This window comes from Populus euphratica, unplaced genomic scaffold, assembly GCF_000495115.2.
Source record: "Populus euphratica unplaced genomic scaffold, PopEup_1.0 scaffold3.1, whole genome shotgun sequence".
NCBI classification, from domain to species: Eukaryota; Viridiplantae; Streptophyta; class Magnoliopsida; order Malpighiales; family Salicaceae; genus Populus; species Populus euphratica.
Window position 1 is genome coordinate 1,477,705 of NW_011499847.1, and position 21,865 is coordinate 1,499,569.

At 33.8% G+C, this 21,865-nt stretch overlaps 1 protein-coding gene and 1 long non-coding RNA gene across 10 annotated transcripts; both read right to left on the minus strand.

The window, feature by feature from the left end:
- Nucleotides 1-1,778: 1,778 nt before the first annotated feature.
- On the minus strand, nucleotides 1,779-11,198 carry LOC105140496 (hippocampus abundant transcript-like protein 1). Of its 2 annotated transcripts, XM_011047358.1 has the most exons (14): nucleotides 10,886-11,197; nucleotides 9,555-9,666; nucleotides 4,638-4,750; nucleotides 4,408-4,530; nucleotides 4,127-4,332; nucleotides 3,936-4,011; nucleotides 3,552-3,638; nucleotides 3,325-3,405; nucleotides 3,185-3,217; nucleotides 2,908-2,961; nucleotides 2,792-2,833; nucleotides 2,429-2,507; nucleotides 2,284-2,354; nucleotides 1,779-2,184 (listed from the first exon to the last, which is right to left on the minus strand). In XM_011047358.1, exons 1-14 carry the CDS (start codon nucleotides 11,048-11,050, stop codon nucleotides 2,098-2,100), a joined length of 1,329 nt encoding a protein of 442 aa, XP_011045660.1. In that variant the 5' UTR covers nucleotides 11,051-11,197; the 3' UTR covers nucleotides 1,779-2,097. The 2 variants fall into 2 exon arrangements, with proteins under 2 accessions (XP_011045660.1, XP_011045668.1); XM_011047366.1 differs by lacking the exon at nucleotides 2,284-2,354 and having other exon boundaries at nucleotides 10,886-11,198.
- A 5,844-nt stretch (nucleotides 11,199-17,042) lies between these two features.
- On the minus strand, nucleotides 17,043-19,782 carry LOC105140518 (uncharacterized). Of its 8 annotated transcripts, none has more exons than XR_845204.1 (5): nucleotides 19,552-19,774; nucleotides 18,820-19,460; nucleotides 18,006-18,062; nucleotides 17,553-17,733; nucleotides 17,043-17,405 (listed from the first exon to the last, which is right to left on the minus strand). It is a non-coding gene; the product is annotated as an uncharacterized LOC105140518 (long non-coding RNA). The 8 variants fall into 8 exon arrangements; XR_845199.1 differs by having other exon boundaries at nucleotides 17,530-17,733; XR_845198.1 differs by adding an exon at nucleotides 18,541-18,639 and having other exon boundaries at nucleotides 17,044-17,733; nucleotides 19,552-19,782.
- Nucleotides 19,783-21,865: the final 2,083 nt, after the last annotated feature.

Consider the following 21,865-nt stretch of genomic DNA (forward strand, 5'->3'; position numbering starts at 1 on the left):
TTTTTTAAAAATTAATTTTTAATAAATGATTGCCCTATTAGAAGGCAATCACAAAAAGATAATAAAGTAAAATATTCAATAGTAAAACAATTTTAAACTCAAATAATGCAGGCCAAATATAATATAAAAAGTAAAAAAAATAATAAGGTGTTAAATTCAAAAACAAAAAAAACTAATAAAGAGATAATAATAAAAAATTAATCAAAAGAATAAAGATCAAAATTGGATAAAAGATCAAATGTTGAAGAATAAAATAAAAAAAAAAATAAATCAAGAAAATGATAAGAATATAAAAAAAAATAAATATGAAAATGTAAGTTAATTCAGTTAATTTGATTAACTTGCATTTGAGATAACATAACATAAATAAAAGTGAAAAGTTATATAACTTAAAGGTTAATAATTTATTATCAAATGATGAAATTATATATAAAAAATCAACTTGCTTAAAAAAAAAAAAAATCAACCATACTTAACTTGATTAAACTATTATTCGAGATATATGAGATTGGGATAACAAAACAAAATGGAAAGTGGAACAAATAATGAAGCTAAGGAATTGATAATTAAATATCAAATTATAATTTTTTTAAAAATTAATTTTTAATAAATGATTGCCCTATTAGAAGGCAATCACAAAAAGATAATAAAGTAAAATATTCAATAGTAAAACAATTTTAAACTCAAATAATGCAGGCCAAATATAATATAAAAAGTAAAAAAAATAATAAGGTGTTAAATTCAAAAACAAAAAAAACTAATAAAGAGATAATAATAAAAAATTAATCAAAAGAATAAGGATCAAAATTGGATAAAAGATCAAAAGAATAAAATTAAAAAAAAAGATAAATCAAGAAAATGATAAGAATATAAAAACAAAAGGAATGAGAACCAAAAATAAATTAAGAAAACAAATGCAATAAAATTGGAATGGATGGAATTGCAAAAAAATAATAATAAAAAGTGTAAAACACATAAATATAGCAATGAAAAGTAGAGGGGTCAAATCATATAAAAAATAAAATTAAATAAAATATTCAAGGATAAGGATGAAAAAAACTCTAAAAAAAAAAATTCAAAAGCTAAATAAACAATAATAAAAAAAAAGGGCTTAAATTGATAAAATCACAAACCGAACGACATAATTATTTTTTGGAAGATCATGGGTGAATTTATAGAGAATAAAAGAGAAAATAGAGAAGAAATAAAAAACTCTATCACAATCTAACTAGATCTCTTTCATAAATATATGCAAAGCTATTAGAAAGAGGTTGACTTGCCGCTCTCAATATAGCCAAGAAAGTAAGACTTCGGTAATTGAAAGAATCTCATACGTCTCTTTAATGGTGTAAAAACCTTAGGTTTTTTTTTTTTGTGGATTTTAAGGATAGTTTTGTAATTTCATTATTTTTTAAATGCAAAAGATGGAGAATCCCTGCATGTCCATTTTTGTAAGGGGCAGGATTGTAATTTAACTGCGTAAGTTGTTTGAAAAAGACTAAAAAGCTGCTCCACAAAAACTTAATATATTTTTTTTACTTTTAAAATTAAAATAGTTGTTTTACTATAATAATAATAAAAAAAAGATATTCGGATCAATTTATCCTCAACCAATTTTTTCCAATGATTAATGCACCCTTTACAAAAGATAATTGTACCGCCAGCTGCCAGCATAACCAGTTTTTTATCTCAAGGGTAAAAATATAATTACATTGCATGGCTACAATGAATAGGGAGATGTGTCTAGGGGCACAGTAAATCACCTATTCCTTTTAGGGTTTTTTTTTTTTTTTTTGTAATTTTTCCCCAGCTGTAGATTGTTAAACACGATGTTGCTTCTTTGTGATTGAAGAAGATTCATATCATTAAATTCTAATCTCCCGTCTAAAGAAAAGGCTGAGGCATAAAGATTTCTGGCAGGTGCTTGTAAGCGAATTGAACGTCTATTATGCATATAACAGTGTGGAGAATTTCTTCCAAGGTCTGTTCTTAGCTTTCTTATGAGGGGCTCTCTGGAATATCACCATTAGTGGTACATGAAGTTTGTAGAGAACTTCCTCCTTGTACATTAAAGAGGTAATTCCAATCACACTAGGTCTAGGCTAGAATGCTGTTGCTGCTGCTTTTGTGACATGAAATAGGAGGAGCAGCCCTTATCAGAAGACTCTGAAAGAACGCAATCATCTGCACAACATTATTCATGACATTAAATCCATAAGCCATCAGAATGAAGGAAAATTCTAGTATTACAGTAGAAAAGAGAGATTAGGGTAAAGCTCATACTGTTGCAAATCCAATGCACACAAAAATGAAGCCAGGGAAATTAAATGGTGCATCCTCAGACAGGAATAAAGCTGGAGAATAGAGGGAGAAGTTAATTCTAATAACTTCCGTTCATAAAGTTTCACTTTTGTCAATTTTCACATACCTGTCAGAGGACTATAGATTAAGGGGGAGATGATGTTTGCCAGGGAGATTATTCCTGAAATGCATCCTTGAGCCTTCCCCTGAGATGATTTTTTATGAGTTGAAATGAAAAGAAGAAAAAAATGAATGAATTTGGGTGTCCTTATTCCTCTAGTTAAAAACGTGATCAGTTAAAGATTGATGGGCTACATTTAACGATTTTGCTCTTTGTTGACAGTTAAAATGCAGATCAAAACACACAGAAGATTGTTTCTGATGACTTTCTGAAAAGTTTGAGCCTGTAAGCACGTTTACAATATACAGAGAAAATGGAGGCTATCAGTATCAAAGCATAAGACTTCAGCCACTCTTAACCAAGAGTTACCTGCTCATCAGGCCCTATTTGTTTCGACACGATGCTCTGTAACTGTGGAATTACACCAGTAATAAGACTTCCTCAGTCAAAGAGATCTTTCATGAAGATGAGAGTAAATTACTTACACACGGAGGGATGAAAACTGCAAAAACCGAAAAAATGGTAGTGGCATACGGGACCTGTCCACAATGGAAACTTACTTTCAGCGTCATAAGCAACAAGAATCGGAAAAGAAAAACAATAAGAGAAATCAATGTTTTCTTACACATGGTCCACCAATTCCATAAAAACAAGAAATCAGAAGATAGAATTCAAAAAACTGACATATAATTCCACGAACTCAAGAAGAAAAGGACAATCTGGAATAAAAGAAAAAAAAATGTAAATTAGTTGAAGCATTACCCAAGTTGAGCATGCTACACTGTAAAGCAGTGCCTGCAAGATTTCAGGTAAAATCACCAGCATTTTAGGCTCAACTTGTGTTGTTTTAGTTCATCAGCATGAATAAACGCAAACAAGCTAAGTAAGGTTAAGGTTCTTACATTTGCAATGCCCCCTAAAAGCCCTATTGCCAGTAGTTTTTCCTCTGCTACAAGTGGTGCCAACAAGGGCATGAGAAGCAGCTGTGAAATTCAGTAGAATTGGGTAATAAGCTCCGGTGACTGAATTAATTAGCCGACTATTATGTGATATGAAACGCAAAGGAGTAGAATATAATGAGAGGAAAGAAATAAATATTTTAGCAACACCCAATTTTGTAAATGCGTACCTGTGATGCCATTCCTGAAACACCAACAAGTAGCATTAGATCAGCATACTGGTTTTTGCTGAAGTGAAAACGAGCCTTCAAGTAGTACTGCATGGCACAAATCATTCAAGTTGGAAACCAGAAATTCTGATGAATGTTTTATTGATATTTCCTAATATGCTGTCTCATTTCAGGGTTGCTCAACTGTGTTTTCATCTTCTACTTAGTTGTTCTTGTTTGTCTCTTCACTTAGTTCAACATTTTATACTTTAACTGAGAAATTGAATTTCCCAGAAGTTTTTGGCGTTCTAATCTGCTCTATTGGTGGAAAAGGCATTTTCAGATTATTGAGATTGACGATCGATAAAGAGGGTAACATCACCAATAAGGAAGAGAGTTTTGTACCATGATAGAAGCCTGCAGTCCACCATATGAAAGCCTATTGAAGAATGCAACAATTGCCGCTTGCGAAAATGTTACGCTGCAACACAGTCACAGAATCTGATATCATACTAGAATGACATTAACTATGGCGGTTCGAGTAAAGCACAAGATGTTTTGCATTTGCCTTGTAGTCAATCCTTAACTACCCTTACCTGCTCTTCAGCAAGCTAATGATAGCCTGAATTGATGGCATCTTCTTAGATACCATTGGCTTCCTTGGTAAATCACCATCATCTTGACAGTGATCATCCTGTCCGCTCTTCAAGATTGGCTGCGTCAAATTTTCGCTATTTGGTAGACTTTCCTCGACGAAGATTCTCATGTACACGGCGGCAAGCATTGACACCAATGCAGCAACCTAGAATGGACAAAGAGTGTTAACAGTGGCCAAAAGAGAGGCACGCTTCTTTAAGGTATTTTTAGCAACTGAAACCTGAAAAGTCAAAGCAGTGGAGAGGAAACGAGCAGCTAAGGTTCCACAGACAAGCGCGGCTGTTGCCATGCCAGCCAGAATTCCGAATACTGATGTTCTTTGTCTCTCTAAAACGTTGTCTGCCTGGATATTTAGACGAGGTGAAACTTAACGGTAAGAACTGCCTCACGACATATCGTTTGGCAAGCAAAAGTTGCCACAAAGTAATTAGATTGATTAGAGATGACTACCACATAAGCAAGAGCAAGGCATTCGATGCTCCCTTCACAGATCATGGCTGTGAGGGTCCTGAGCGCATAGTAGGCATAGAAGAAGCCGGTTGTCCTGCTATATGCCAATATAGCTGCAATAAATAGAGAAATAAATCAAATAATAATAATAATAATAATAATTTGATTTTTAATACCAAATCTTGAGAATATGTGTACAAAAATAAAAATTTTAGAAGTAAAAAAATCCAATTTCTATTTTCAATTGAAATCTTTCCATTTCAATTGCTCATGAGCCGGGCATTGATTCTTTTTCCTTCCTTTAGCTTTTGTGCTAGTTATTGGTAAGTTTTTTTGGCAAATAATATATGCAAGATTTTAATTAAATATATCAAAAATTATTTATGTCAATAAATATAAAAATATAAAATATAAATGCTAATATTCAACTTATCTCAATGCAAGAATAATTTTTTTTATAAAATAAAAAAATTAATATTTAGATGTTATTAACATGTTTTTTGACATTAAGTAAAAAGTATAATTATAAATCAAAAACTCAATTATTGCATATAATAAAATATAGTAAAGATCTCAATTATTGCATATAATAAAATATAGTAAAGATCTCAATTATTGCATATAATAAAATATAGTAAAGATCTCAATTATTGCATATAATAAAATATAGTAAAGATCTCAATTATTGCATATAATAAAATATAGTAAAGATCTCAATTATTGCATATAATAAAATATAGTAAAGATCATACATGTAAGATCTTAGACTAATTTTTAATTAAGTAGAAGAATGAAACAATGGATTTTATATAATAATATTTCAAAGCAATAGTCAAGTTGACTCCGTCGTGGAGATCAACTTCAAATTCAGCTCACACTATGAATCTATCGCGATAGTCAAGCTTCACAAACGCGCTTAATGGCTTTAAATCAGCCATATCCATCAATGCGGCTACCCCTACATGCTCTGACCCAGGTCTCCTATCCTTAATCACCCATACCTTAACGATATTGGACCCAACAACTGCTGCATTAGCTGCATTAAGCCATACTTTACCCCTTAATAGGCACTTAGTTACCCTAACACGTTTACCCTCTCGCTGTCCCGAATCGTCCCCCTTATCTATATTAGATAAGAGTCCAGGCCCACGACCGTCGTGATGGGCTGTCTTCATCACGTTAAGGGTGTGGGTTTTACATGGGCCCTTGCACCCAACGGGTACAACACGGGAGGACCTCCTCCTCCGGGCCTTCATCAAGGCCTTGCTACGCCCACTCTTTATCTGTCGTTGGGCCCTCTTTCTCTTCTGGCCCAGCCCAGGAAGACGGGACGCCGTAGTCCCGGGTCCATACGTCCACCCACTTCTTGTAGTCACCATTTGGCACGCCCTTATTCCTCACCCGTCCGTACCTGCGTACCAAACGGATTAACTCACGAGCCGCACCATGCTCTATGGGCTAACCCAAGCCCTTTCTCATTTCCTCCTCCCCCAATTGGGCCATCACATCTGGTGTATCCACACTCTTCTGTACTAATTGCAGGTATTGTCGGGGCACTTTGATCCAACGGCTAAAACCTTTGGTGTCACCGTACGGATTTTTGCAAATCTACGTCTCTGATTGTGCCACGTCATCACAGATTCGTTTTTCAGCCAATCAGAGTTTGCCACGTCAGCTGACACTGACACCGTTGCGCCCTCTAGTAATATTAAGAGGGCGCAACAAGCCCAACCACTGGTGGGACCGGATTGTCGTTACTTATGTAATGCCCAATGGACAAGTATTCTACTAAATGGGGTCATGTACTAACCCCCTAGCCTGCGGCGCTATTTACATAAATAAAAAGCTTCTTTCCTCATTGGATATCCGAGCGTATTGTATTTCGTATTCTTTATTAATTTGATGTACTATCAAAGCAATACAACCTACTTTGCATAGTCAACTGAATTTGCTGTTGGGGGTCACTACAAGCATAGTAAAACAGCAAACTGTTTTCTAATGTTGTAGAGAGGGTTCCCTGATCTTTCATGATTAAATAGCACATCGCTATTCACACTAATCATCTCATTGAAATACACCTCATCCACCCTAAAGTTGACTCCGTCGTGGAGATCAACTTCAAATTCAACTCACACTATGAATCTATCGCGATAGTCAAGCTTCACAAACGCGCTTAATGGCTCTAAATCAGCCATATCCATCAATGCGGCTACCCCTACATGCTCTGACCCAGGTCTCCTATCCTTAATCACCCACTCTCTACAACATTAGAAAACAGTTTGCTGTTTTACTATGCTTGTAGTGACCCCCAACAGCAAATTCAGTTGACTATGCAAAGTAGGTTGTATTGCTTTGATAGTACATCAAATTAATAAAGAATACGAAATACAATACGCTCGGATATCCAATGAGGAAAGAAGCTTTTTATTTATGTAAATAGCGCCGCAGGCTAGGGGGTTAGTACATGACCCCATTTAGTAGAATACTTGTCCATTGGGCATTACATAAGTAACGACAATCCGGTCCCACCAGTGGTTGGGCTTGTTGCGCCCTCTTAATATTACTAGAGGGCGCAACGGTGTCAGTGTCAGCTGACGTGGCAAACTCTGATTGGCTGAAAAACGAATCTGTGATGACGTGGCACAATCAGAGACGTAGATTTGCAAAAATCCGTACGGTGACACCAAAGGTTTTAGCCGTTGGATCAAAGTGCCCCGACAATACCTGCAATTAGTACAGAAGAGTGTGGATACACCAGATGTGATGGCCCAATTGGGGGAGGAGGAAATGAGAAAGGGCTTGGGTTAGCCCATAGAGCATGGTGCGGCTCGTGAGTTAATCCGTTTGGTACGCAGGTACGGACGGGTGAGGAATAAGGGCGTGCCAAATGGTGACTACAAGAAGTGGGCGGACGTATGGACCCGGGACTACGGCGTCCCGTCTTCCTGGGCTGGGCCAGAAGAGAAAGAGGGCCCAACGACAGATAAAGAGTGGGCCTAGCAAGGCCTTGATGAAGGCCCGGAGGAGGAGGTCCTCCCGTGTTGTACCCGTTGGGTGCAAGGGCCCATGTAAAACCCACACCCTTAACGTGATGAAGACAGCCCATCACGACGGTCGTGGGCCTGGACTCTTATCTAATATAGATAAGGGGGACGATTCGGGACAGCGAGAGGGTAGACGTGTTAGGGTAACTAAGTGCCTATTAAGGGGTAAAGTATGGCTTAATGCAGTAGTTGCTGGGTCCAATATCGTTAAGGTATGGGTGATTAAGGATAGGAGACCTGGGTCAGAGCATGTAGGGGTAGCCGCATTGATAGATATGGCTGATTTAAAGCCATTAAGCGCGTTTGTGAAGCTTGACTATCGTGATAGATTCATAGTGTGAGCTGAATTTGAAGTTGATCTCCACGGCGGAGTCAACTTTAGGTTGGATGAGGTGTATTTGAATACGCTCTGTTACAGTAAAATACTATTTTTTTAGTTTTTATATAATAATATTTCAAAAAATATAAAGAATAAAAATTATAACAAAAAAATGGTACAAATAGGTTAAGTATTGAGTGATAAATATTTAAAATGTCAAAACTAAAAAATATATATATACATTTTTTTCCAAAAAAAGTGTACAAAAAAAAGAAAAAACTTAAAAAAAATATTATAAAAATAAAGATGAGAAAAAACTTAAAAAAATATTATAAAAATAAAGATGAGAAAAAAATAGTGATGAATAGATCAAGTGTAAAATAATAAAAATCTCAAGCATAAAAAAAATATAATAAAATTTGTTTTCTTAAAAAAATCTAAAATTTTAATTTTTTCACAGCTATAGTCCAAACTATTAGAAAAATTTACAATTATACTATTTTTACAGAAAAATACTATTTTATAATATTTAGAATTTGTAACAATATTGCGAATGAGGCTTTCATGATGTTGAATAAATTTATTTTATTAGAAGGCTAAATTCTAAAGAAATTAAATTCTCTTTTCCTCGTATCTTCATTGATTTAATATGAAAAATGCAACGGCTAAAATCCAGCCTGTCCTAGATTCCCCTATCACTAGCTCCTATGCGCGGGGCCAATTACGAGTGCTATAGATTCACGTGTCAAGCAATTTCAAGAGCCGTCCGACACTCATATTTGGCGGTTCCTAAGGAGACCATTACGGATGTCCACAAAAGCCGAGAAACGTCACCTCTCTGTGATAAAAGACTTTGCAAATTTTGGAATGATTTTTCTGAAAATGAAAGGAACGGCTCACCGACTTCAGGTTGCGTAGGAGAAAGAAAAAGGGCACGCAACAGAACATCTGCTTATGACAAAAGTCAAACTGTGTCTTTAGTGCCCTGGTGTGTATTATTTGTTATTTAAAAATATATTAAAATATTTATTAAAATTTTTAAGATTATCACATAAAAACTATATAAAAAAACATTAAACAACCATGAATTTAAAGTTTTTTTATAAATTAAATGTCATTTTAAAATGCGTCTAAAGGCAATAAACAATTATAGCTGTTGTGTGAGCTGGTAGAGGATCTGAGCTACTGGACCCAGGTTACTGGGTTTAAAATATAGTTGTTTTTTGTAATTTAAATTAAATCCCAAACTAGAAAATTACAAGTTTTCGAATAAACTCGGGGGGCATGCCGGGTTTAATAAATATTTTGACAATAGATGAAGCTGGTTTGACAAAAACGACACCGCTAAAGTGGCCGACATGCATGAATAAATGCAAAGCGATGTTTACCAAGAGATAGATATTTTTTAAGGAAAGGCATGCTTACGATCACACTACCGACCCATTGTGCCAGTGGGGCCCTTGTGCAGTCGGACCATATCCCTCCGGGCACTTTAGCGGACAACAATCATAGCTTATGGATAATTATGAAATTAAGAGTATAACATATGATTACCTAAAGGAATAATGGAGAGAGTCAAAGGAAGAGTGAGCAGAGCCTTCCTTCCATGTTGGTCTGATAGATTCCCAATAAGCGGCAACATCACGACTGTTCCCATTCCTATAATCTGCATAATAGATTCATCACTTACTAATTAATAATAGTATTTTATATTATTTCCTTCCTGTCCCTTCTGGGGCTCAAGTTAATTAAACTCTTAATGTTAAAAATAAATTTAACAAATAATGCACCCATGACATCAACAGTGGGAAACAGAAGTGACTTCAATTATTAGTACTTGTACTACTTCAGTTATGAGTATTGGACTCCCTCAATTATAACCACCCTGGATTTTATCTTCCTGTAGGAGTTGGGTAATTGTCGTTGTGATGAGAATGGAGATAGACACATCGGCCAGCCATTTCAAATATCTGTTGTTATTGACACATCATAAATAGTATCTAAGAAAACTTACTGTGGAGAAATATTAAACAAGAATAACAGAGTGATGCTGTTTGTCCTGAAATTAAGATTAGTTTTCTGACAAAATCTAACCATTTGATCAATGGTGGGTCGTTTAACTTGTAGCTAGGATCGATCAGTGAGATCCATCTCATCAATTACTGATAGTAGAAATTCATTTCAGAAAGAACTACTCATCAAATGAGTAACTTCAGTCCTGCTTCTGCATCCTTAACTAGTAATTAACTAACTGGTTTTATCATGTAAGATGAAAGTAGATGTCATTTTCTCCTAGTGAACCTCCGAGGAATAAGATCATGATATTGCCTGTTATGCAGATAGATGCATGGCTATGAACATCTTTCTTGGTAGGTTTGAGTTGCAGGTGGAACTCTATGTATGGATAGACAGAACGGAGACAGAAGAGATATTGCAAGCCAAATGATACGCCATCGCCATCTACGTATCCTTGCATGGCGTATATTGATATAGACATCAACAGGATACTAGAAAAGGGCATATGTGTATATGGCACTAAAGTTTTTTCAATTAAAAAAGATTTGAGTTTCTGGGAAACCTCAAGAACCCTTTTTTTATGTGTTCTTCCAAAAGAAATGTTTTCTAAGTAGCTCTTTAATTGTCTTATGTGATTAAATTAAAAGGCACATACACTGATTGTTTTCTAATAAAGAAAATGAGTTCATATGGAATTTCTTGAAGACCCTTTTTGGTTATGTTTATAGTCTTCATCATTTCATCAGATCATGTAAGCCAGCAAATTAAATTAAGAAATGCATAATCAATCACCCCTACTGAGAATTCGCAATTTCTCCCATGGATAAAGATGAAGGAAAATAAATAAAAATATAAAGAGAGTAGCATACGGCTTGCTGGAATCCGGTGAGGTAAATGGCAAGAGAGCACTCATCTTGACCTGGACAAACTGCTACCATGGTGACATCGGTTACCGCCGGAAGCACCATTAAGCTAGCGAAGGTGGAGAGGAATACTGTCACGAAGAGGTGGATCAATTCTGTGAACTTTTCCATGCCCTTCTTTTTCTCAGAAAATCTAGCAATAGCCCTCTTGGTGCTGCTTTTTTCTTTATCGTTGAAACTCTACTAGCTAGCTTTACTTATGTAGAACTTGCATACCACACTCGAAAAGGAGCGGATATTAATGGGTGGGTGGCTGGGTGGCTGCCATGTCCTTTTCCGTATGTTCTTTCCGGAAAAAATTGGGCATAAAATGCAAATAAATAGTGAAATGAAACATATATAAAAAGTTTCGGTGAAATAATAAAATATCACGATTTGATATTTAATTAAAATTACAATTATGATATTTAACAAATATTATAATTGAGAACTGCAATATCAATTATAATTTTATTACAATTCCTAATCGTGATGAAATATCATTGACAACTTCTTTTTAACAACCTTATACCAGTTTTTTATCTACAAGTATTATTTTTTTTTTTTTATCATTGGAGTTTAAAAGGGTATATGTCATTTTTATCATAACATGTCATGTTTTTAAAATATAATATTTTAAATTATAAAATTTATAAAATGTAATAACTATCTTGTTACATTTAGAAACAATAATATTTAATAAGTATTGTATTTTAGAAGTGTATCAAGATGAAAATATATTATTTTAAATAAACTTTTTCATATAATATTGTTCTCCTAAAAATCTTTAAATTACTAGTCTAATTTTTTATATAAAAGAATCCAATTTTAACCGAGAGAGTGTCAAAGAAAATTAAAAAAACTCGAGTGGGAGTATTGTTTTAATTTATTCAAATTTCATGTGGGGTGAATGGTCCTGGTGGATACGTGGAAGGGCACACAGTATGGACAAATTAAAACAGTAATAAAAGGACAAATCTTGCAAGGATAGTGGAGGGTATAGACGACATTAATCATTGATGCGCAAATGATGGTGTACGATCCATTTACGAAAAGAAGAAAAATATCTACTTTTTAGCGGTGGATTTATTCGGAACGTTGTTATAATTTTTTTTTAAATATTTTTTGTATTAAATATATATTAATATTTTTTATTTTTTAAAAATTATTTTTAATATTAGCATATTAAAATAATTTAAAAATATTAAAAATATATTAATTTAAAATAAATAAAAAAAATTAAAATTATTTTTAAAACAAAAAATAAACAAACCTGTAAATTTCTACACCAGCTCTACTTAATTATAATTAAAAAATTTTGAGCATATAAAAAATTAAAAATTTAATTTCAGATATATTCATTAAATTATCCAAATCATATTATTTCAGATAAAATATAGCTTAAAAAAATAGATTTTAATAAAATCATTGTTATATTTATCTTGGTAATTTATAAATATAATATAAAAATAAATCAAAATTCTTTGCACTCAATTAATAATATGTAAATAAGTATCCAAAAAAAAGAGAGTAAACAAGTAGAAAACGAGAAGGCTTGATTATATATATATATATAAACACATAAGCGTTGCTTTGCTTAACTTTTTATGAGAGTGGGATATATAATCTATGTCGAGGTTATATAAATAAATAAAGGAAAAAATTGATTTGGGTGGCTTAATTAAAAATCAATTAACTTGCAACTCATTTCAATTTGACCTATTAAAAAGTAATAAAAGATCCATTGATTTTTTTTAAATAACTTTATTTTAACCTTTTAAAAAAATTTGAGTTAAATCTAGATGAGCTAACCCTCTTGAATCATAATCTAATCTAGATTTTATTTTGGTTGAGTTTAATAATTATTATAATTTATGATTTGATAAGGTTGAATCTTGTAGGGTTTAATAGTTATTGTAGTTAAAATATATAAATTTCTTTCATCAAAATCAATTTTTTTTAACACGTGCTTTACTTTACGAACTCATTTTTAGAGAGTTTTCACTGTTTGAAATATATAATTACATGAACTCTCATCAGTCAATTGCAGAGATAATTATTATAAAATCTTCAAATTTTATTTAATGACCAGTTTAGGCCTTGACCCATGCTGGTCGGCCAACAACCTAATCATTAGGCCCAATCATGCCTGGGTTCTACCTTTTTTTTCTTAAAAAAGGAAAAATCTTGAGTTTTTATTTAGTAATAACGCTTGCAAGCCTTGAGGTTGGTCCAAATTAAGACAGGGCAAGTCTCGGTACTTTCACTCACATAAATCACTAAGCCCAAATGCGCTTCATTGTGATCGTGCGAGCTACGGAATCGTGCCTCTTGATTACGATGGCTCTTGCTGCTGTAGCCCGCGAAGAAAAACCTTTCTATTTTTGACTTTTTCTGGGTAAGAAGATATTTTTATTGTTTTCTTTTTGTTATCCCAACCCTTTTTGTTTTTTTATATTAATATAGATTTTCGGCTTAACTTATATATATTATAATTAATTTTATAAATTTTAAAGTTATATTAATATAGATGCTCGGCTTAACTTATATACAATGACCATCATATAAGCAACTAAGAACTCGAACTTGAGATCACAGAAGAAACAAACCCCTTGATCTCAAGTTCTTATCACTTGACCACCTAAATAATTCGTAACCCTCTTTTCTATTCGGGTTGGAGGTTGATCTTGGATCGTCAATAAAGATTAACCGGGTTAACTTAATCTTAATTAAGTTTTTTAAAAGTAAAAACTTAAAATATTTTTTTATAAAATAACTAGTTTTTTCTAGTAATCTAATTTGGACTAGATTTTAGATTAGTAAGTCATTATGTTAGCTTGCTGAGCTACAATTAAAAAAAAAGAAATATAATACTTTTTTATGAAATATAAGATAAATGATTTTATCTATGCTAGTTTTTAAAATGAAATAAAAGCCTGAAATATATATTTTAAAAAAAAAAGTTTTTCCACTAATCTAATTTGAGTTAAATCCAAGATCAATTAATCATTAGGTTAACTGATTAAGTTGCGGAGAAATATAATATTTTTTTATGAAATATAAAATAAATAATTCCATCTACAGTAGTCTCCTAAACTAATGAGAAAAAATAATATTTTCAGACTAAATAATTCTATAGTTCTTAAAGTAAATAGGAGAAACAATAAAAACATTATAAATAAAAAAATATTTTTCTAAATTAAATAATTAAAAAATAACCAGGAAACAAATAGCTTTCATCCAGTTATATATTTTTCCTTGGTAAATTACGAGTTGGGTAAGATGGTGAAATTTCGAACAAATAAATCTTATTATGTAAATGAACATGAAAATATCTTTATTAGTAAATAAAAATAAAAATAAAGCTCATCTAATAAAGTTGGAACTCCAATTTGGGGCCTTGTAAGAAAGTTCGTAAAGAACTTCGAAGAATTTACCTGTAAAGATCTCTTGTGTTAATTACAAGCCTAACTAGACGAGTTTCTTCCCCCTAAGTTACCAGCATGAAAATCTGTTGAAAATCTGTTGTCAGCTTGTTTGTATCAAAATGTTAATTATATATTTTTTTTATTTTTAATATTAATATATTAAAATAATTTAAAAATATATTAATTTAAAATTAATAAAATTTTAATTTTAATTTTTTTTTTAAAATACAGAAACAATCCAAAACAAATATATCAAATAAATTTTCATTATTTTCATGATATCAATTATTTTTATTATATTTGATGTAAAGTTAAAATAATGTATCTTTAAGATATTATGAGATGCCATTCATAATTAATTAATTAATTCCTAAATTTAATCAATTAACTTAAATTAATTAATTTTAAAAGTATCAAGTGTCATCATGTAAACATATATATATATATATTGGCTTTTATTTCAATATTTAAATTTATTAATTTGGTATTTCTCACATTATAAAATACAATAAAAACCTCTTTATCTTTTTAATATAAAATAAAATTCTCTTTATTTATCTACCTAATATAAAAACTATTATTTTTATAACATAGCTAGTTAAAAACTCCATCTCCAGCTGCAAAACTGGGGCACACGGCGTCTTTTCTGCGGTGCCCATCATCCCGCGTTAAATCAACCAGTAGAGAGGAGGCTACGAGGTATCTTTTCTCTTGTGACTTTTTAAATTTGAACATGGTCAAGGAAATATATTTTTTAAATGCATCAATAGTATAAAAAATATACATTTAATATTATTTGGAAGAAAAAAAAATCTAATCTAAGTTATTTTGTTTAAAAAAAAGCTGTTAACATCAGATTCAGTGGATGTTTTGTCAGCAGGCGCCGCCAGTCGCTATCTTGAAAACGTTGAACGGGAAAGCTTTTTACGGGAAATTTCACTAAAGGTTCACTAATAGTAGAAGAAAAGTGGGAGTCACTGGGCCTGCTGCAGGACCTGAACCTACTGCAAGTATGCTGCCAGCTTAAGCTCTGCCCTAGAGGAGGGCATATAAAGAACGAGTAAAATGTTATTAATCATCATCAGGTGAGATCTTTATTTAGCTGGGTTTACAAGCTTCATCTGTCCACGTTTAACTTGTTCGTGAATTGGCGTAAACTTGAATCTGTTTTAGATTGATGTCAAGAGAACACGTTAGGTGGCTAGCATTACAAGCCGCAATCTAAGAAGCTCTGCAGAAGTTTCTATCTTATGCTTGAAAATTCGTGTTGCTCGACATACTTGGCCTAAACTCCTGTGCAATTAATAAATTATCAGAACAGAGCAACTTCTGAGAGTTTCACTTTTCATTTTCTTATATAAAACCTCATGCAACTTCATAACTGAACCCCACTGCAAAAGATTATAGAAAAGCGGCATCAACAGCATAGCATGCGCTGTGTTTTATTTGGTTGGCTGTATCATCAAATTTTGCACTAGAAATGAAGCTTGTTGCCTTGCCAGTATTCTTAACTTTCTTTTTAGCTGCTGCTCTGGTTGTGAACTTTTCATCTGCTGTCCTTTTGTATTTGTTGTTCAACTTCTTAATTGTGGTCATCATCTTTTGGAGTTATAAGCCATGCAAAGAAGAACTCGACGAACGCTGGCAGCCTTTACTGTCTTCATGTGGAGATGCCTATGTTAAGAGCAAGGGTGAGAATGAGAACAATGAGAACGCTGAATCTTCATGTGATGTTGCAGGAGACATTTGTGTTAACATTAAGGGCGAGAATGACAATAACGAGAAGGCCCAGGACAATGACAATGGCAATGGCATAGACAATGATGAAGAGAAGCACGGTTGTTCTGATGGTTGTAATGAAGACGACAACAACAATGGAAGCGCTGCTGAGATTGGTTGGCAAGATGTTGATGAAGAGATTGATGAGAATCTGGAGAAGAGAATTGAAGACTTCATTGCTAAGGTTAATTATGGATGGAGGGAAGAAATGCTGAGGGACCAATAAATAACCATCTTCATGATCAGTTGCGGCTTGTTTAACGAGGTATTAAAAATAGCTCGCCGAAGCACTTGTGAATACAGTAAATGGTTTTCGCGACTCTCGATACCCAGATTTTTTCAGGGGGCTCTGCTCGTCAAGTTCCCTTTTTGTACTTATCTTTGGTCGTTTTGCTTTATTGATTTTCTGTTATTACGACGACAATCAAATATGGCATGTATAAGCGTGAAGGTAAAATACTCGTCTTTTCTTCTTATCTGGGTTATACTCGGGCTGGAGTGTGAGAGAACGAGCCAGCATCACAACTTAACACACACAACTGCAATCCAAAACATAACTTAATCGGGCAGAATCCACCACAAGAATGTCCTGATTTCATAATAATTTAAACCAAGAACGTTTTGTTAATCAAAATTTTAATGTTATTATCACTAAATTTCGGTACTTTATAATCCTATCAATCAAACTTCTTTTTTTGGTTTTTTTCCTTTCCAAAGTGAAAGAATATCCTCATCCTGCTTTATGTATTGAGACGTTGAGACCAAGTCTCTTTCCAATAAGATCTTAAACAGCTCATATACATCCACATTAAAATAATTTTCTTTCAGCCTCTCACTTTTTTCTTTAAGTTTTCGATTTCAGATAAATTTCGCAGAAATACATAAAAAAATATAATACAAAAAATCAAGCATACATCGAGGGGAGAATTTTTTTCATGTTGCTTCATGATGTGCCAACGACCTGGTCAGATGAAACAAACGTGTAGGACAACCTGCCACTTATATGGCTTCAAGAATCCTTACTTGTAGAGGCTAAAATACTTATATTACATTTAGTTCACGGAACTCTCAAGGTAAAGATTCTAAGCTACAAGAAACCTGATCAAAGAGGGACACTTCAATTTGAATTTTAACCTCAACTCCTCCTGACGCCAAAGCAAATATGGCAAATATACCCCACGTAGTCTCTCTTGTTTTGCAAGAATACTAAGGAGCTATACAGGAAAACACGTTTCAACTCCATGCCCTTCCAAGTAGACTCCGACTTAAACGGATATTGCCTGTGGATATTTTGTTCCATTAGCAAGAAGGCTTTGATTTGCATTGCATGACAAACGCAAACAGAAATATTGATGAGCTTAAGCATGGATATGATGGTGCAATGAGTGTTTAAGATACAAATACCATAAACGAGGGAAAAGATAGACTAATTAAGGAGGCTTCTCGTAGGAATTCTGCTCTCTGAAGTCTGCAATTGCACTTCGTATCATTTCAGACACATGGGGTTGAACAAACATGTGAGAGCTGTCCAAAATATGAATGATGAACTTCTGTGATGCCGGTAGCGAAGCATTCAAATTGATGATGAATTGTGCCATAGGTATGTCACTACAATATAAACATGACAAAAGTCCTTCGGTGAAAAAAAATTGGAGCAAGAAAGGTGAAGCTAAACAAAAGCCTCCACCGCTTGCATGAAATATATGCACATCTAAATGCACCTACTTGGCCATTCGATTGCAAGCAACGAATGGCTTCAAATTATCGCATTGATGACAATCACATACCAGCCCAAGAATGGATGGCTAGAAATGCATTAACAACTAAACAATTCCTCAATTTCCTTGGCTGAAAAGGTTTTAAGGTAATGAGATATTTACCAGGATATGAACAACCCTTTAGTGGCATTCACCATTTGTAGGAGTCTGAAGTCTGAACTGCAAGAGAACTTACAGGTATTTGAAAGTTAGCACATTTTCTGGACTGAATATACTACCACAAGCAAATGCAACAACATCAGACTGGAACAAAAGAACCAAAACAACAAAAAAGAATAAAGAATCTTTTTGTTTATTTCTACAGCAACCCATTAACCAAAACAAGAATTTCCAAAGAATTGCTTCACCATCAGAGAGAACACAATTGAATAACAGAGATTTCACATTCAATTACATCAGAAAGCCACAAAGTTTATGTTTTTGTTCTTTGCTTACACAAAACAATTTAAAAACAAATTGACCAAAAAAAGTGGAATCAGTTGCAGTAGCAATAACCAAAAGAACCCAGAGGGAGTATTTTGGCCCATAAAAAATCAAGGAATATTAATCTATAATATTCCATGATTTTAATCTATAGCGGTATTTCACCTTTTTTTTATGAAAAGTTGAGGACATCATGGAATAGAAAATCTAAAACATGCTGTCGTCGCTTCCTATTGCAATACTATTGTAACAAAACAACAAGAGTATCTTGACCTTCTCATTATCTCTAAGCAATCCAACGTTGGCCTCATCACTGCAACTGAGAACTGTTGATGTTATTTACATGCTCAATTGCATTAAAAAATCACTAATCGCATCAATTAAATCCTAATTTATCTCAAATCAACAAACCCTAATATATAAAACTTAACCCAAAACAACAATCCAGTCAACGCTCAAACAATCACAAAATAAATATGAAACCGATGTTTACCTAGATTTGTCGACTGAGGAGTGGTGGTCGAGGCGGTGGAGGCTACAAATCGCGTTGGAGACGGCGGTTTTTTGGAGAAAAAACACTAAGGATGCTGGGTTTGGAGGAGGAATAATCGGCTGGTTTATGCGGTTTCAAGGAGGAAAGAAAGGGTTGGGTCGACTGGGTTTTTTGAGCAGCGGCGGAAATGAGGAAGTAGAAAGGAAGTACTATTCTAAACTTATCTTTTTAACTAAACATATTTTATCTTTTTTGAGTTTATTTTTTTTTATTTTGAAATACTAAATAAATACAACCCAAGATTATTCATAAAAACGTTCATTCACTGCAATCAATTTGCAACGAAAATCAGTCCTCTTGTATTCTCCAACGTGAAATTCTTTCTCAACTAAATTCAAATCGAACAATAAAATGCTGCCCTGGAATTATGTAGCCCGTCTTTGACAGCGATTTCGAGTTTGCCTTTGAGGAAATGATGATCATCTTCTTCGACCCTTTGGCAATCTTAAGCATGTTTTCCACAACCCCAACCTGATGACCTTTTCCTTTCAGCTCTATTTCTATTTCTTGCCGTTGGTGACGATTAGGTTGCGAAATCCTTCTCTCTGTTTGCAAAACTGGGTTGTCTTATTCTTCAACTTCTGAAACAAAAAGACAAAAAAATGAAACGATGAGGTAAAGGAATGTGTAGGCAACATGGAGAGACTACTGCTAATTCCCAACCACTCTCACCCTGGAACAGTCAGGTTGATATCGATTTTCATTGCAAGTCTTGGACAAAGATTCTAAATCAGGCGATCGCGTCAGAATGGAAGCTAAAACTGGAAAGTGGTAGTCCATCAGACAGCCATTCACTGTAATGACCAATTACTGGAGATCATCAAACACATCAGGAAGGTGATTGAGAAGGAATTGAGCTGCAGCATTGCTAACATAAGTAAACACTATATAATTCAGCATAAAACAATTGTAACAGGTAAGTATAAGCATTGGATATCTAACTTTTTAGAGCATTTTCAGAATCAGAACCTAACATAGAATTCAAAGAGAGATGCTCAAGAGAAGCAAACACTCCACTGGGCTCTTCAAGACACTTATATTGGAGATCTAACTTGAATTCTCAATGTCTTGGAACCAAACATCCACCTAGGCAACTCAAAAGGCTGAATTTTCCTCCGACTCGGAGAATGGATCTTGTTCAGCTATCCCAACCTCAAGGTTAATCTCCTGAACTTGACAATTCACAGAAACACCAATCCATTTATCAATAAGATTTAAATCAATATCACAGTTATCTGTGTGCCGGCAAGCCCAGTGGAGTAAAAACCGAAGTATCGCCAACCCATTTCGCTGGCTCAGCAATCTATCCACACGATCACCAAATTGCTTACACAAATTTGAGGGACCATCATATGAACAATTTGTTATAAACTTAAGAAATGGGCTAGAGATGGACAATTGCCTACACCATTTTGATGCTGCTACAGTTCGAGCCTTGCCATCCATCTCAAGGAAGGAAAAAAAAATTGTGATGAATAATGGGGTCTAGCAGACTAGATAGCCGAACCAACACCGCAGCATTACTACACTGCTTTCCGACCTCGTCCTTATGCTCAAAAGTCCTCTACTACAGATTTGAAAAACTGCCCAATCAGAGATGTATCTCAAACTAATACAGGAAACAACATGTCCAAAATCATTGAAGATGGAATCAACACGACTATAAATAAATACCATATGAAAAATATACAAAAGCAATAGGCACAATGAAAAATGAGGCTGAGACAGAGAGATTTCAGTTTGGAGGATCACAAAATTCTCTTAATACTTTGCCCAATCAGATAATTGTTTTTTTTTTTTATGTTTCTGAAGGCAGAGATAATGTTCAATAGACGGGGAATCTAGTTGAGAATTATTTTTGTGTGGGGATTCAATAGATAATTGGGTGATAGTTGGGAAATAAATATGTCTTTTGTCCACATTAAATTTAATTCATGCTTTAAAAAAAAAGGAAGTTATTCACACTAATAATAAGAATTTGAGATAATAACATAATAATAAGTGTGAATTTTTACAATGTATGTCAACGATTATTTATTTCAAATAGATGTGGAGACTCTGAAAATTATAGCAATCAAGTAATTATATTACCGGAAGAAACGTATTATATACTTCTTCTTTTCTGTTGCCTAGCCATGCTTTGCCTTCTACTGGCTCTCTGATGCCCATCGCAGTAAATTGACGAGCTTTAGCATGCATGTAAATTTTTGTCCCCCATACAAATTGAAAAAACCCATTTCAACAAGACTATCTTCTACTTTGGTTATATTATTTTGGCCAAAGTAGATGAAATCAATCACTTACAGGGTGGTTGTTTCCTATTTCAGAAGTTGAGTTCGTAGATGAGGAGGCGGCACTTATAATTGGCAAACTATAACAATACCAAAAGCAGCCTGGAGTTAGGTGTGTATGATATTCTTCTTTCAAAGAATACAAACTACATATTGGAATATGGAAGTTAAGATGGATAGGGCTTGGGAGAATATGAATGATTGGAATGACAGGTTACAGACAGCTCACCAATTGACAATCTTGCATTTGTACGAGGACCCCATCACACCTACCCTGTTCTCCTGAAGTATCTCTTGACCTTTCTTATAGATTTGGTCCTGTGCTGTGCTGTGCTTATTCAACTGCTCAAAGCTTATTCAAGATAACCAAACACAGATAACCCTTTGATTTCATGTATACGCGTTGCTACTTTCCAGCGCAATGTCAGGATTTGCATGTGAGGGTTTGGTGAGCTTCGTTATGGTTTGTTGTCATACATCCATAAATTAATTAATCAGTTAGAAAGCTTAATCGATTAAGAAATATTTCTTTTGGTTGCTTCGAAATGCAAGTAAACTAACTCTTTCTTTGACAAATGAGCCTCTGATCTCATAGCAAGAAGCATTTGTAAGCGATGTGACCAGGCATTCTGGTTTTTTGGCTAACAAAGTCAAGCTATCGGTGGTTATATCTGGATTATAGTTTATTAAGATTC